The sequence below is a fragment of the Spodoptera frugiperda genome, chromosome 16 (genome assembly GCF_023101765.2).
Source record: "Spodoptera frugiperda isolate SF20-4 chromosome 16, AGI-APGP_CSIRO_Sfru_2.0, whole genome shotgun sequence".
Lineage (NCBI taxonomy): Eukaryota > Metazoa > Arthropoda > Insecta > Lepidoptera > Noctuidae > Spodoptera > Spodoptera frugiperda.
Window position 1 is genome coordinate 7,186,543 of NC_064227.1, and position 15,679 is coordinate 7,202,221.

Here is a 15,679-nt window from a genome sequence, read left to right on the forward strand (position 1 = left end):
GGTTAGAAATTTAAGGGTTGTTGGGGAATTGTGGAATAGAAGGTAATTGGGCCTCCGGTAACCTCATTCACACAATGCAAGCGTTGTTTCTCGTCGGTTTTCTGTGAGACCGTGGTATTACTCCAGTCGAGCATAGCTCTCCCACACTTAAACATGGCACTCCACAACTTTCTCTTCTGACAATAATAATTGATCTTCTGTTCAGGTTCTCTTCAGCAGCAACTAGGCGCCCAGCAGCAGCAGCTGGTGCAACAGCTGCAAGCAGTACAGCGTCAGTACCTGATGCATGGACCGCTCTCCGTGCCACCCAATGCTCCTCCAGGTACGTTCACTGATTTTGTCTCAATGTTGATTTCTGTAAGTGAATAAAACAGAGGTAGCAAACGCTAACAACAAATAAGTATAAATTCAACTGTCTTTCTCACTTAGAGAGAAAAAGAAATAGGATAATTATCTATCATTTGAAATATCTAGCTAGTTAGCTTATCAATTAATCTCTTGTTTTTTTTTTTTTTTAATTAACCTAATGCGTTTGTATTTTGTATATTATATTTCATAACCATACCAAGTTTTATGTTCCTTCCTTACTTAAAGAACAAAGAGGCACCTTCATTATTTTCCTCTACAAGTTAATATTTTTACTCATGGCTAACAATTTAATTATTTCCACCAGGCTTAATGCTGTGGGGCAGTGAGATGGAGGAGCATCCTCTATTCGGCCGCGGCGTCTGCAAGTGGCCCGGCTGTGATGCTCTCGCAGAAGATTACCAGGCCTTCCTTAAGTAAGCTGTGTTTTAACCAGAGTTTAAAATAGAGACTACTATAATGATTTACACTTAATTTTAGACTTTGAGTATGTCAATATTAGAAATGTGGAACTTTCAAACATTTTTAAACACCCAGCGAAAGATTCTTAGATTAGAGACTTCTTCGTTGGTCTATAGGTCGCAACTGCGACTGCCGTACAAGGACTCTTGGGTTCGATTCCCGGGTCGGGCAAAGTATTACTGGGATGTTTTCGGATTTTCTAAAATTTCTCAGTAGTAGCACGGAGTCTGGAACTAGTATATGCCAATAGGCTCACCCCCAATTACATATTGGACTTATATGCATATACAAATGGTGAAAAGTGGGCGTATAGCGGCATTACGTGTCGTAATGAGCACCCCTTCGGGGGTAAAGGCGTGATGTAGTATGTATGTAAGATTCTTATCATTACAAGTCCAATATCGTATGGTCTCAGGCACTTGGAAGCGGCGCATACCCTGGACGACCGGTCAGCGGCGCAGGCGCGCGTGCAGATGCAGGTGGTGGCGCAGCTGGAGCTGCAGTTGCGGCGCGAGCGCGACCGCCTCGCCGCCATGATGCGCCACCTGCACGCTGCACGGGATACCACGCACCATCAGGCTAAGCATCCACATGGTATGTACTGTTACTATTTTTGACTACAGGTTGCACATCATCACGTTTTTTACAAACAAGCAAGTCTTTTACAGACTTTATTCTACTTTGATTTCGAATTTGTAAACTTTAGATACTATATTGCCTCGTTGTTCGAGAGGTTTACAAGTGCGAGTCGACTGCCGGGCAAGGGGTCTCACATTCCATTCCCGGGGCAAAGGATTGCTGGGTATTATTCGGATTTTCGAAATTTTCTCAGTAGTAGCTCGGAGTTTGGCATTGTGCCCAATAATAATATATGGCAAAAGGCTCACCCTCTGTTACATGGGACATGTAACACAAGTGGTGTAAAGTAGGTGTACATTGTACAGTAGCATTAAGTGCCATAACCTCACCTCTACCTAACCCTCCGGGGATAAAAGAAAGACGTGATGCTAATTTAGATACTATAATTTCCATTACTGGAAACTGCTCTTTCGTTTATTTAAAATCACTGTCTACCTTTATCTCTCTTTGCTATTGCTCTGTGATAGTAAACTATTTATCTATAACTTGCAGGTGCTGCTTCCGAAGGTGCATCTCCTGGCCCAGTTCGGCGCCGTGTCTCCGACAAATCTGGTGTCGCTATAGCTGGAGGTAATTCAGTCATTCTCACCTTTGAACAAGATATCTTCTACCAGGTTTATACCTCTATAGGTTACGTCCGACGACATGCTTTGACGTTCAAAAGTGCCTTCCTGGTCTATTTGAAATAAATGATTTTGACTTTGACTTTGACTTTGACATGACTGTTAAAAAATCTTATATTAAAATGTATCCATGTAGATTTTATATCTATATGTTTTCTTTAAATACTATTTCTGTCCTTAAGGTCTTCCGTATATGCTCGAAAGAGCTGGATTAGATGTGCAACAAGGTAAAGATGTAAAAAAAATATGTTTTTAGTAGATCTTACTGGAGCACTCAGAGACATTTAATGATTACTTAAACTATTCCTTAGTAACGATTTTGTATCGAAAACCACTACAAAGGACTGGGTTAAGTAACCATTAAATGACTCTGAGTACGGCAGTTAGTCTCGGAGGCTATATTTTTACCTAAACTATAGTTTTTGTGTGTTGTTGAAGCGGTGTTTTATAATCGTGTGCATTTAAACTTAAGTCCATGTGTAATATTTTCAGAGATCCAACGCAACCGCGAGTTTTACAAATCGGCTGATGTGCGGCCGCCATTTACATATGCCTCACTCATCCGACAGGTTAGTATCTTTCTTAAGCTATCTAAATAATTCACTGATGTAACTTACAAATACTGATTGAATTTTATGTTTTAAACACTGTCACAGTCTGTATAAATCGTTTTATAATAAAAAAAGAAAAACGATAGTGATTTCTTTAGTAAATACTGGACTAATACTAAGAGTTCCTCAAGGGTCGATATTGGGACCACTATTTCACTGAAGTAAAAGTGTAATATTAATAAGTTTTACGTACTTTCCAGGCTATCATAGAATCTCCAGACAAGCAGCTGACTCTCAACGAGATATACAACTGGTTCCAGTCTACCTTCTGCTATTTTAGGCGCAACGCTGCTACATGGAAGGTATGTCCTAGAAGTTTAAAAATACTGCTAGATATATAAACCAATTGGCAAAATTAAATCTAAAATATTATTTTAATGATAAAGTAAAATTAATATTGTTATTGAACATATTGAAACATTTCGAAATTTTAAAGAAAATACTGTTTAGATTTTAGATAAGAAAACTAATAATTTCTTTTTGAACGAAATACTGTTTGCAATGCAAAGAGACAAGGTAAATGTAGTTATTTGATTTATGTGTACGTTTTTATATCACTATATACCTATAGTCCTATTCGTAACAGCAATCTTCAACTAAAATTACACATTGCATCTCATTGCTAATGAAAAAATAAAAGATAATAAAAAAATTAAATAACTTTAGTTGACGATTGCTGTTCAATAAATGATTAAGACCATAAGAAGCTTTTATATGTATTCTATAACTCTACATAAGATCCTATGTGTGTATATGACAACAACATAAATGTGTTACGACGATGTGCTATGATCAAGCAAAATAAAACAGACATAACCAATCAGATGAGCAAACTGGCATAGATAGAATTTTTAATGTAAATGTAAAACAAGATACTGGTATAGATGAGATTTTTAGTGTAAATGAAAGACAAAACATAGCATATCGTCCTATAAGTAGAGGAGTGAATAAAGACGCGTTGCGTGGCGACACAGAACGCGGTGCGTCACAACCTGTCGCTGCACAAATGCTTCATGCGGGTGGAGAACGTGAAGGGTGCAGTCTGGACCGTGGACGAGGTGGAGTTCTACAAGCGCCGGCCGCAGCGCGCCGCGCACGCGCACCCGCCGCCGATGCACGCCGGGTACTCCTCGCTCCAGCCATGCAGACCTGTTCTACTGCTACTCGCATCACATTACATTACACTACACAAAATACACTTCACTTTGACTTTTACTCTTACACTGTTATCTGGATTTCTTGACAGTTACACTTATACAAAAATTACTTTGACTTTTAACAAAATATGCAATGCACTTTTTTACACTTTAACATTAACACTGTACAAGTATTGACTTAGCATGATGATCTTCTAATTATTTAGCAGTACATTACATTACACAGGAGACACTTTACACTTTACATAGAATACTTTTTACATTTTACAATCTACTCTAGCCATGCAGACCTACTCCTAAATAGAAAAACACAAAATCAACTCTTTACACATTATACTTTACATTGTACACAAACAATTTTATTATTCTGAACAATTATTACTCATTACACACTTTTACTAAAACAGAATTTACAATTTTACACTGCATACTTTACTAATTACACAATATTTGGCTTTACTTTTTATTAAAACACGTTAAACTCATACATACTAACATTTATACAGCATCACACTAACAATCTAAACATGCCAAGTACACTAAACTGTTTACTATCAAATTACACTGCACTAAAATAATACTGTTCAAAAAACACAAACCAAAATCTACACAAAAACACATTTATAACTCAACCTCTAAAAATCTGAATTATATTACATACACACACACACACACACACACACTTACTACTTAATTACTCACTTTATATACGAATATCTACATAAATAGACACTGAACAAGAACAATATACAATACTATTTTTTGAAAGCCCAAAAAACGCTTATACATATTAACTTACACGTACACTGATACAATAATATCCATATTTCTTTTATGAAGAATCACAAATCTACTGAACCTAATGAAAAACAATTAACAGGAATATCGTCAACAATGACAATGACACTAAAATATTTGAAAAAACAAATTAAATCATTTTGGAAAATTGATTACAACAAAATTGAAGTACATTACAAGAAAATTGGTGTCATCGACTTAAAACAAACCATTAAATTAATGGTATATTTGATCAAAATATCTTTTGAATTACAGTTGATATTCGTGGAATGCATAGAAATACATTTCTCGATCAACAATGTTTCTTTAAATGTACTTTTAACAAAATCCACTAAACACTGTACACTTTATACACTACACAGTTTTCGGTACATTTTGATCTTCTCTTAAATATTTTCTATCTAACCTAGCGATGTATCTAACTCTTATTGTGTAAATAAACGTTTTCATCTCGTTTCAGATTTGAATCTGTAATTATTTGTGTAGTGGGCTCTTGATTATTGTGAGTGGCATTATAACTGACCAGTTATAAAGTCACCAACTTGTCAAGTCTTGTAATTTTTCTGTATTTAGGTTTTTATGTGTGTGTACGTGGGTTTCGGCACAACGGTGAATAACGTTTTCTCGCTTGCCTATTAACCTCCTTTCCTGTCCATCCTTCAGGGTTTCTGGGGCTATGATATCCTGCATGGTACGGTGTTCCATTCCACGACGATCTGATTGTGCTTTCATTGTCAGTTATCGTGATTTACTATTTAAATTATTAACAATGAAAGCACAAGCATTAATGTAAGATGATTGGAGATTTTGAATAACTGTGATAGTTATTAAACGGCGATGCAATTATAGAACGCTATCCGGACGAACCTGTCACTGCACAAATGTTTTGTGCGCTACGAGGACGACTTCGGCTCTTTCTGGATGGTGGACGACGCGGAATTTGTGAAGAGACGACACCTGAGTCGAGGCAGGCCGCGGAAGTATGAGCCGGCCGCCGGGCCCCCGGGCCACAACCCGCCACAGTAAGGGCGCCGCGATACACTTGCGACCGTCCAACGATCGACCTTAGTTACGCTTTTCATGGTGTTTATAATTAACCGCAGTAAAGCCCATACAAACTTCCATAGAAATGTTGAAAAATTAATAAGACCCTGAATTTAGAAATGAAAAAATTATAAGCACCAAAACAAAAAAGCTAACTAAGAATACTATATACTTAGATGTCATAAGATTTATACTTTAATTCGGCAAAATTTTGACAAAATGTCGACTCAAACTTTTGATTGCCTAAAACGAGAAATGTGATTGAATGAGGTCTTTCTATATAAAGCCGTGAGTCGTTGGACGATCGCGTCCACATAGCGTTAATGTATGTGAATACAGACACCGAGAATTATCAAAGTATTAGTGTGAGAGAGATAATCCTCGGTAGACACACTAGATTTGATGTTTCTGACCATTATTGTAAAGTGTTTCACCGTGTAAGCTTAGATTAATTCAACATGTCATGTTAGTCCGTAACTAGGCACGTGTTTATAATAGCGGATTATGAACACTGTGTGTGCTTATATTTCTTTTCACAAAGACGTGAGACAATTAGAAGATAAATTGCAGTTGGCAACAAAATGAGAATTTGTTAAGTCCTCTGAATGGTTAATATAAACACACACAAGTATTATAGACTCCTAGAGTGCGAAGCTATAGCCAATTGTTTTGCAATAGTTTTTAACATCACATTAAAACAAATAACTTGTTTAAAATTAGCTTATATATCATATTTTGCTAATGTAATTACATGGTATATTTTCAATTTACATTCGATGAAACTCCGGAGCTATATCGATGATTATAAACAATGTTTATTTTTACAAAGACTTGCATGTATGCATCTAATGCAAATTATTGTAAAGGATCGTCGTTGGATATCCAAGTAAGATTAAATATTATATTTTAATCTTTTACTATTCCCAATCTTTAAATTGTTGCATGTAATCCCTCAGGTAAGTGTATCGCTTCTTACGCTTTGCCTGTGCATTTTTGTCGCATGTTAGTTAAGGTTTTTCTAACATTTTTTTCCAATATGCTTGCCTTTTTTCCCATTTTCTATTTTATATTCTATTTATCTTTCTCTATCATACACATTCACACACTTACTGTTACACTTCTCATATAAATTGGACTTTAATTCAAAATTATACACTCCACAAAATATACACAATACAAAATTCACTATAAATAGTATAAATGGTTATGAGTTTATTTGGAAGAGGTCTGAAATGGCCGGGGTATGAATTTTTTATTTATTTTGTTTTATTAAAAATGATCAGTTCCATTAAATATTATGAATTCATTAGTGTTAAAGTTTTTTGAGAGAAAAGAAATTGCAATTTAATTTGATTTTGAAAGCTGAGTATAGTTTTTGTTTGCAAGTTCTATAATTGGCTGATGTTCCCACAGGTTCATGGGAGCTCAGAGCCCTCCAATGATGACCAGTCCTCATGGATATAGCGAAGCGTTGAAACGAAACCTGCAGGTATGGTACAATGTATGTGACCTAATAAAAGATGGGTACTAACAAATCTTTACTAACACCTTATTAAGTAACAATAAAGAATATTTCCTAAACATTTGTTGGTCTTTCGCAGGGAATGATGGAAGATTGCAACCTGTCGTACATGTCTGGTGAGGATCACATGATGCAGTCTGAAGACTACCCGTCCTCCCATGATGATTACAGGTATATATTATTTAATATGAAAGGACTTAGTTCACAAATTGATTAAAGGAACTCCATGTCGTGCTATTGGAAAGGTCTAACCGCCGTACTCAGATTAATTTAATGTTTCTTAACCTAGTCCTTAGTAATTATTTTCGAAACAAAATCGTTACTAAGGAATAGTTTAAGTAATCATTAAATATCTCTGAGTGCGACAGTAAGTGTCTAATCATTCCAAGCCAAGACCTATTAAACAAATGAAAATAAGACAGTATTTTTTTTTAAGTCTAAAATAGTTAAACTGCTCTACTTTGTTTCCCTTTTAACAATAAGTATGGTCTACAGCCGGCCCCCGATGCTAAATGGATACGGTAGCAGCAGTTCTTCTCATGATGTGAAGGCTGAGGACCTGACCAGCGACCCTCAAGATGTCAAACCCAACATCTACGCACTCAAGAACGAGATGCAGGCTTCTGATTATTCTAACAAAGGTGCGTTTTGAATCTTATTCTTCTTAGATGATTGGGATAAATGATAATATGTTGCTTTCTATTTTCGTGTCAAATTCTTGATATTCTGTTAGATGTGGTTAGGTTGGAATACGGCATTTTTAATGGTATAAGCTGGTAAACGAATAGACGGATCACCTGATGGTAAGCAATAGCCGCCGCCCATGGACACTTGAAACACCAGAGGCGTTACAAGTGGTTTTGGGGTTAGGAATTTAAGGATTCTTGGGGTATCGGGAATTAGGAAGATTGGGAAGGGGTGTAATTGTGCCTCTAGTAGCCTCACTCACACAACGCAAGCGTTGTTTCACGTCGGTTTTCTGTGGTATCACTCCGGTCGATCCGGCCCATTCGAGCCGAAGCATAGCTCTCCCACACGGCTAGTGGGTTTGAATGGAATATCTACTTTGGACAATTGATATATTGCTTCTACTACTATGACAACAATTTTAACATACGTACTTATTGAAATCAAAATATTCTACTTAATTCGAAAACCTTCTTCTTTTCAGACTATTCAAACTCAAACAAAGAGTCATCCAGCAACCGTTCGGGCGAAACTAGTCCTTATGATGACTACCCGAGGGCCGAGGATCGGTATCGGCCTTCCATGTCTCACATCAAGGACGAGGCTGAAAACTTGTCCCTCAACGAACAGAGATCTGACAAATAAAGTACCCACGACTTCGCAAGCACGCTAGTGCCGCGCGATCAAGTATCAAGATTATGTGGCTTTTACTCGTACACAGCTTGTGTACGTGTAACCAAAGCGAAAGTGTGTCTGTACACAAGTGTGTAAGTACACACGACGTGAACTAAGTGTAAATCGTTTACAGTAACACTCCAGTGTTTGGCGTTTATTATCACAGTATATAATACTATATTAATTACGGGTGTAGATCTATTTCAAGTTATTAGAAATGGTGTACTAGAAAGTGTAATGTGTTCACTGTTGGAAGTTTTTATAATAAACAAAATGGACGATCTCGAAATGAGGAATTGTAAGTTAGAGTTAACCAAATATTTTTTTTCTTTATTTTTTAATTGACCCGGTTTTAACGGGGTTTTGAAGTATTATAGGTTTTACGTTTTTTTTTTATTATTTTAGTTTCCCCTTAGGTTTGGTAGCTGAGGTAGTGTAACTTGTTAGAAGTATGTTTAGCTTGTAAGTGTTAGGAAGTTTTTAGATGAGACGGATTGCGCAAATAATCATTGAATTCAACGATTAAATAACCTTAAAAGGTCCATATCAATATTTAAATAAAATATTTAATCATTATTTGTAATATACAAGTATTAAGAACAATAAGTAGCAACTATTGGTATGATAAACATAAGCTTAATTATACGCCAAGCGTTTCAGTTGTTTTTTCAATTTGTGCTCCAGAGAAATAAATAAGATCTCAGAACATATACATTTATTTGTCAAAAAATACAGAGACCGATTTATTTTTTACATATATTTTTGTGATTATTGATCTGATGTAAAGTTATAGTATGTTTATTTTGGAATGGCGGCCATGATATTTTTGGTACCGTTTATTTTTTCTATTACTTAATTGATTCCAAGGAATTGTTTCTAGCGTAAGTTTAGGCTGTAAATATTTATCATGGATTGTAAAATAAATCTTTTTTGAAAAAATAAAATTAAAATAATGATAAATACTTAGACGAGTGTAAACGTTCACTTAACTATTGCATATTATAAAATCGTTCATGTTGTAGAAAAAAAAAACTTAGAAAAAGTAAAATAATACTTAGTAGTAAAAAAATCACTGTATTCTGATAATCGTTTCTTGTTTTGTTTTAAAAAGAAAAACTACTATTATTTTCGTGCATTTTTCGATTATTGCATTTATACTATAAAAATAATAATAAGGGCGTTAGTTTATACATTTTTCGGTTGGTTTATACATTTTTTGGTGACTTTTTCGGTGTAAATTATCGAAAAGGGTGAAAATAACCATATCACACATTATATGTATACTTATAACGTAGACAACTGTATAATGAGTATGTTAAATGTATATTCGAATACGCAATAACTTTGGGATTAAAAAATGTATACATTGATAGCTATGTAGGTGTGTCACTTTTTTAAATAATACTATGTGAAAGTGCAAATGCTGTCAGTTGGGTTACGGTAAACCGCTTTTCAATCTTTTCAATGTAGAAATAGAATAAAATATTTGATTGTTAGCTGTTTCCCATCCGCCTATAATGCAGAGTCCCGCCGCCGCCTGTTATATTCCAAACCTTAGCTTTACCGTGGCCTAACAGAATTTTCACAAACACGTAGCCGGTAGATTATACAAGTTCTTCGTACTTCAAGTAACTGCCATATTGTGAGGCTGTTGGCAAGATCCTTTACTTAGCTGACTGATATTTGTTTTTAATAGATGCACATTGTATACGTGTGAACAGCCCCGTAACAGTTAAGTACAATAGTTACGTATCTCCCGTTGCACGAAACAAGGATTCTGATTTTTGGAATTGAGAAAATTTTTATTTTATATTATTGATTATTGATTGATTGATTGATAGATGATGACATTATTTTTTTTATTAATTATTATTATATTGTTTAGCGATCGCGTACTTACATAGTATGTATGGTTAAATAAAGAAAGTTTCGCACTACACCGTTTTCGGATTTGTTTTTTTTTTTTAATTATTTTTGCTATTTGTAGAGTTGTTTAAGTTCGCATCGATGTCTTTGTGATTTTACGTACGGGGTCGTGGATTCGAACCGGTGTAGTGCGATTCGATTCTTGTTCGCGTTCCGTTTAGTAGATGGTCGGCAGAAGGAGTGCTTATGTTCAGTGGACCTGCTGTGCTCGAGCCAACACGAATACTTATTGATCATTGTAAATTATACTTACTTAGTGTTGTATTAAACGAAATCATTACAATTATTTCACGTGTTTTATTGCGTTCATTTTTCATGTTTGTTTCCCTTTTTGTCCTAAAATCAGTCCAGAAACATGTTCATTGTGACTTTACCTGACTATTTTAAGGCTTTAGCATAAATCATAATTTCTACAGCCACATCCGAACCGCGCGCGACTCGCAATTCGTCGACAAAAAACCTATATAGCTACTGAACCGTAATGCCTAGAATAAAGAAAAGAATACCATTGAAGAATACTGATCAATCTTAACGCTTTAGTTAATCTTTAAAATACAATAAAACAGGTTAAACATGAAACACAGAAAAAAAAACAGAATTATTTCTACCTTTTTAGACCATACGGCAAGTGGTGCATATTTTATCAATAAAATATTTTTACAACAAACTAACTCATTACTTTTGATGCTATATGATTATATTCGGTTAACTCTAAGTATTGTAATTAAATGAAAGAAAACACTACTCGTAATTTTACACATCAAAAAACCTGAGGAACACATTGACATTATTATGGAATCTTCAATGAATTTAGTATATTTCTCTTTGAAAAATGTATTATCTTGCTTATTACGAAATGTATTTCGATATTTTATATACTATTGTAATGCAAAGTATGTAAAATATGTATAAACAAAACTAAAAGTGGCCAACACCAGACCGGCCATTTTTTTCGAAACAACAATCGTTTGAAGTTAAAATTAGACTAGATTTATCAGCTAAAACTGTGATATTTATACATCATCGTAAAGCACAAATCTTCTAGTTTATTTTGATGTATAACACTTGCAAGATAAATTAAACAAAACTGTAGTATTTACGACATAATTGTTGGAACTCACAAAAACATTTCAAAAACGAGTCAACCTTTAAAAATTTATATTTTGTTTGTCAAAGCATATTACAACGCCATGTCTTATTTTTTCGTCGAACAATTTATTCAGCTGTATAGATAATCAGTCAAAACTCACCAAACAAGACCGTATTTTAAACTAGAGGGAGTTAAACAGAACTCGTCACTTTGGATACTATAGTATCCATGGACGTATGACGCTCCTTTTTTTGGATACCGTGCTATCCATGGACGTTAGAGTGGATAAATCATAATTTCTACAGCCACTTATAAATAGTCACTGCTGACCAAAGCTTCTTCGCGTACGGAGAAAGATTGAGCAAGCGTGGTGATATCAATTAACACGCTTGGCAGGTTGGCTATTTAAACTTATAATCAGAAATTGTAAGCCCAGGTTCCATCACGATGTTTTCCTTCGCCATTTGCCAGTGCTGTCTAAATCTTAGAAATTACATATAACTCGGCAAATGTCACATTTCTACTTGCTATTATGTAGTAGGTTTTGAGCCTACACCCTCAAGCATGATGAGTGTGCGTCTCAAACGTCAGAGCCACCACGACACGCATAAGTCATACTGGTGTAGAAGTAGGGGAGGTAGGGGAGGGATGGGCAGTCGGGAGACATGGGCACCCCCCTTTTATTCTGATCCTGTCATAGGTTTTTCTTTTTTCTTAATTTGGTAGTTTACTTTACCGTCTGGCAAAACTATTCATCCATAGACTATCTGTTATTACCGTCAGTTGTCAAACACAAACACATTTGAAGATTATGCGCTCGTAAAAGTAAATATTTTGTTGTGGATTCGGATTGTAATACAGAGAAAAGTAACGAAAGGTATGTGTATTTTTTATTATATTTTTATTGTATATTTACTAACTAATAAATTAAACTAAAATTCACGTTTCAATATCTAAACAAAAAAAAAATGCCCATAATTGTGTTGAAAATGTGTACAGAGGGAGCAATGGGCATTCGGATGTGAGGGAGGTTTGGGCATGTCCAATGCTCTCTTCTTTATATTGCGTACGTATAGGAGGTCTTTTGAAAATTATAATTACCTGCTTTAATTAAACTATTTGAAATATTTTTAATTACAGAAAGATTCAAAAGAAAGGTTTACGACGAGAAATTCCCAAAGATTTGATATTACGAGCCATAGAAGAGGTATCAAAAGGATCAAAAATAAAAACAACAGCTGATAAATATAAATATAAGCCTTTATGGGTTATAACTAATTTAAGATAAGTCGTGATATATTTAAGATGTTTTTTTTGTTGTTATTACGTATATTTTTGGAGTCTATTATAGATGTTAAGTGTTTTACAGGCCATGCCCAAGCCTCCCACCGGGTGTGCCCAATGCTCCCTACCATAGGGAGCCTTGGGCACTTTTGACTTAATTTTTTAATTACCTTCTAATTAGGAGACTGATTATTATTATAAGAAAGTTCTTTATAAGATATCTAGCCAAAAGTATGGAGCAATAGAAAGTGGCAATAAATGTAGATTATCTACAAAATCTGACTTTTTATGCATTAAATTGTGAAAAAGTGCCCATCCCTCCCCTACCTCCCTTACTTTATTCTGAAATGATGATTTTCAACCGGCTCGTCCGAAGTGATACCACAGCCTTCCGAAAAACCGGCGTGAACAGGGTTTACCTTGTATTTTGTGTTAGTTGTTACTGGAGGCCCAATTTTCCCATTTAATCCCCAATTCGTGAAACTAAATATACCACGAAATAAAAACAATAGAGTCTAACATTTTATCATTACCTAACTGACGAACTAAATACATATAAAATTTTTATACCCCGTCATCATCCCTATTCTATCTCACACATATTCCCTTTGCTATCGAACCATTCTTGGAAGTAAATTGCATCGTTATGTATTTATGTCATAACAGCAGTAACTAGCCCTGTCGTGAGTCAGTAACGATCACATTTGCTGCGCATGCGTGTCAGAGCTCGCTATAATTAATATTATGTAAAAATAAAGAAGTGGCGATATCCGTCGACCGACGTATCCGCTGTCGTTTCAACCGTAGTAATAATATATTGATACTTGATAGCGGGATTTGATAGATGACTTGCTAAGAGGAACTTGTTAAAGAATTAATTACTTTTGCTGAACAACGCTTTTGTCTGCCAAAAAAGTAATATTAGGTAATAGTTTCTGCCTGCGGCTTCGCACGCGTTCTCAAGGTGATAAGTTCGCCTTATGTACCATTATTTAATTGTATTGTGTACATTAAAGATTAAATAAATAAGGACAGAAGAGGCAAGAGTCATAAAGAACAAACGGGGTGGAAGGATAAAAATCCTATCACATTTATAAGTCAGGTCATACCTTGTCTGTGCCAAATTTCATCAAAATCCGTGCAGTAGTTTCAGTGTGATTGACGGACAAACATCCAAACAACAAACTGTCACATTTATAATATTAGTGAGATTGTAGTAAATAAGACATTACACGGTGTGGTGACAGAAAACAGAATAGAATGATATATTATTTTGTCACCATTATTCTCGCCACGGGTGCCGTCACATTTAACAGAGACCAGGCAGCATTTATGTCGTATGGAATATGAAAACTATTCTTTAAATTAAAATGACTAAGGTATAGTTTTGATAATTTGAAAGTTTTTTTCCAATATGTACTATTGATATCAACTTCAACTTCACGCCTTTTATCCCCGAAGGGGTAGGCAGAGGTGCACATTACGGCACATAATGCCGCTATACAATGTACACCCTCTTTTCACCATTTGTGTTTTAAGTCCCATGTAATAGGGGGTGAGTACTATTGATATCAATATGCCATAAACCCAAAGCTTAAAGATCGCTTGGACATAACAACACACATTACTCTCTATTTCATTGTCTGGACTTTAAAAGAGACTATGACCTCTGAATTTGTTTCGGCATTTCTTCTCAGAGTAGTCGGATAGGAAATGCCGGCCTCATCTAGTTATTTGAAATATTGACATGTAAAAGTGTTATTTTATAACCTATTTACAGAAATAAATATAATTTATCATTTAACGATTACACCATATATTTTTTAATACAACCTCTGAACATTGGCTACTGATATTCAAGTTGACTTGTTTGTTCAGCCTGTATAACAGCCTATTAGATCTCGCTGAAGCACATCTTGTTACAAAAACTGTGTTAATTACCTAGCTCAGGTCATTACCCTTTAATGTACCCATTCAGGATCATTATGGCAAATTTGGAGTTCCGGACTTCAGGCGGGAATACTTAATTACTGAAGTGGTTTAATAATATGTTACATGTGACATCGTTGTTGTAATTTGTGAAAGATCTATTTAGTTCGTCAGTTAGGTAATGAAAAAATATTGGACACGTATTTTTTATTTTGTCATATAAGGTAACAATACTTAGGTTTAGGAAAAACTTACCTAGAAGTGACGTTACGCGATATTTCAAATCAATATATCTTCGAAAATATTTGTTTCAGTAACAAAATAAAAATACGTGTCTAATATCTTAAAAGAAATCTCCAAAACGGACATCAAAATAAAAATTAGTTATTCACCCTGTTGCCTTTTGTCGAAGTATATGAGCACTTATCGTCAGTTCGTTATAAGTGTAATCTAAAGTTTGAATTGAACCGAACACTATATGCGTTTGCCATAACTACCACGCTTGGCAGGTGGCCTGAGGATCACAGTAGCTTAATTGTAAATTTCATGGGACACTGATAGCCTAATATGATTCCAGTTTCTTACTGAGGTGTCTATATAAGGAAACAAAACCAACGAATCCTTTTTTTATGGTGAAAATCATCCAATGACTTCTCCCGCCTTGAGCGAGGCGAGAGCGAGTGTCAGACTCTTATTGACTAAAAACCACCCCGTTCCTAGTTCTGTCTTTCAAGCCGGAGCCCCGAACCAACCAAGCTGGAACAACCTGTTGTTCTAATACATTATTATTTTTCTTATTGAATTCCATATAATATTTCCCTGTTGTACGCGTACCTTATGGAAAGCATTCAATATTTTTTTCAACA

At 35.2% G+C, this 15,679-nt stretch overlaps 1 protein-coding gene and 1 long non-coding RNA gene across 11 annotated transcripts in view; both read left to right on the plus strand.

The window, feature by feature from the left end:
* Nucleotides 1–10,796, plus strand: part of LOC118280630 (forkhead box protein P3) — a 68,327-nt gene extending 57,531 nt beyond the window's left edge. For 5 of the 10 annotated variants that reach the window (XM_050699617.1, XM_050699616.1, XM_050699618.1 and 2 more), the window contains 12 exons: nt 206–322; nt 674–782; nt 1,244–1,422; nt 1,960–2,037; nt 2,273–2,317; nt 2,583–2,659; nt 2,902–3,003; nt 5,506–5,678; nt 7,114–7,189; nt 7,302–7,393; nt 7,706–7,863; nt 8,394–10,796. In XM_050699617.1, coding sequence (XP_050555574.1) covers nt 206–322; nt 674–782; nt 1,244–1,422; nt 1,960–2,037; nt 2,273–2,317; nt 2,583–2,659; nt 2,902–3,003; nt 5,506–5,678; nt 7,114–7,189; nt 7,302–7,393; nt 7,706–7,863; nt 8,394–8,554 — 1,367 coding nt within the window. In that variant the 3' untranslated portion in view covers nt 8,555–10,796. Of the gene's footprint in view, nt 1–205; nt 323–673; nt 783–1,243; nt 1,423–1,959; nt 2,038–2,272; nt 2,318–2,582; nt 2,660–2,901; nt 3,004–3,675; nt 3,825–5,505; nt 5,679–7,113; nt 7,190–7,301; nt 7,394–7,705; nt 7,864–8,393 lie in introns of all 10 variants that reach the window. The other 5 variants (XM_050699620.1, XM_050699621.1, XM_050699622.1 and 2 more) reach the window with 5 other exon arrangements.
* A 1,433-nt stretch (nt 10,797–12,229) lies between these two features.
* On the plus strand, nt 12,230–13,161 carry LOC126911558 (uncharacterized). Its single transcript, XR_007706104.1, has 2 exons — nt 12,230–12,477; nt 12,741–13,161. It is a non-coding gene; the product is annotated as an uncharacterized LOC126911558 (long non-coding RNA).
* The last annotated feature ends 2,518 nt before the right edge of the window (nt 13,162–15,679 follow it).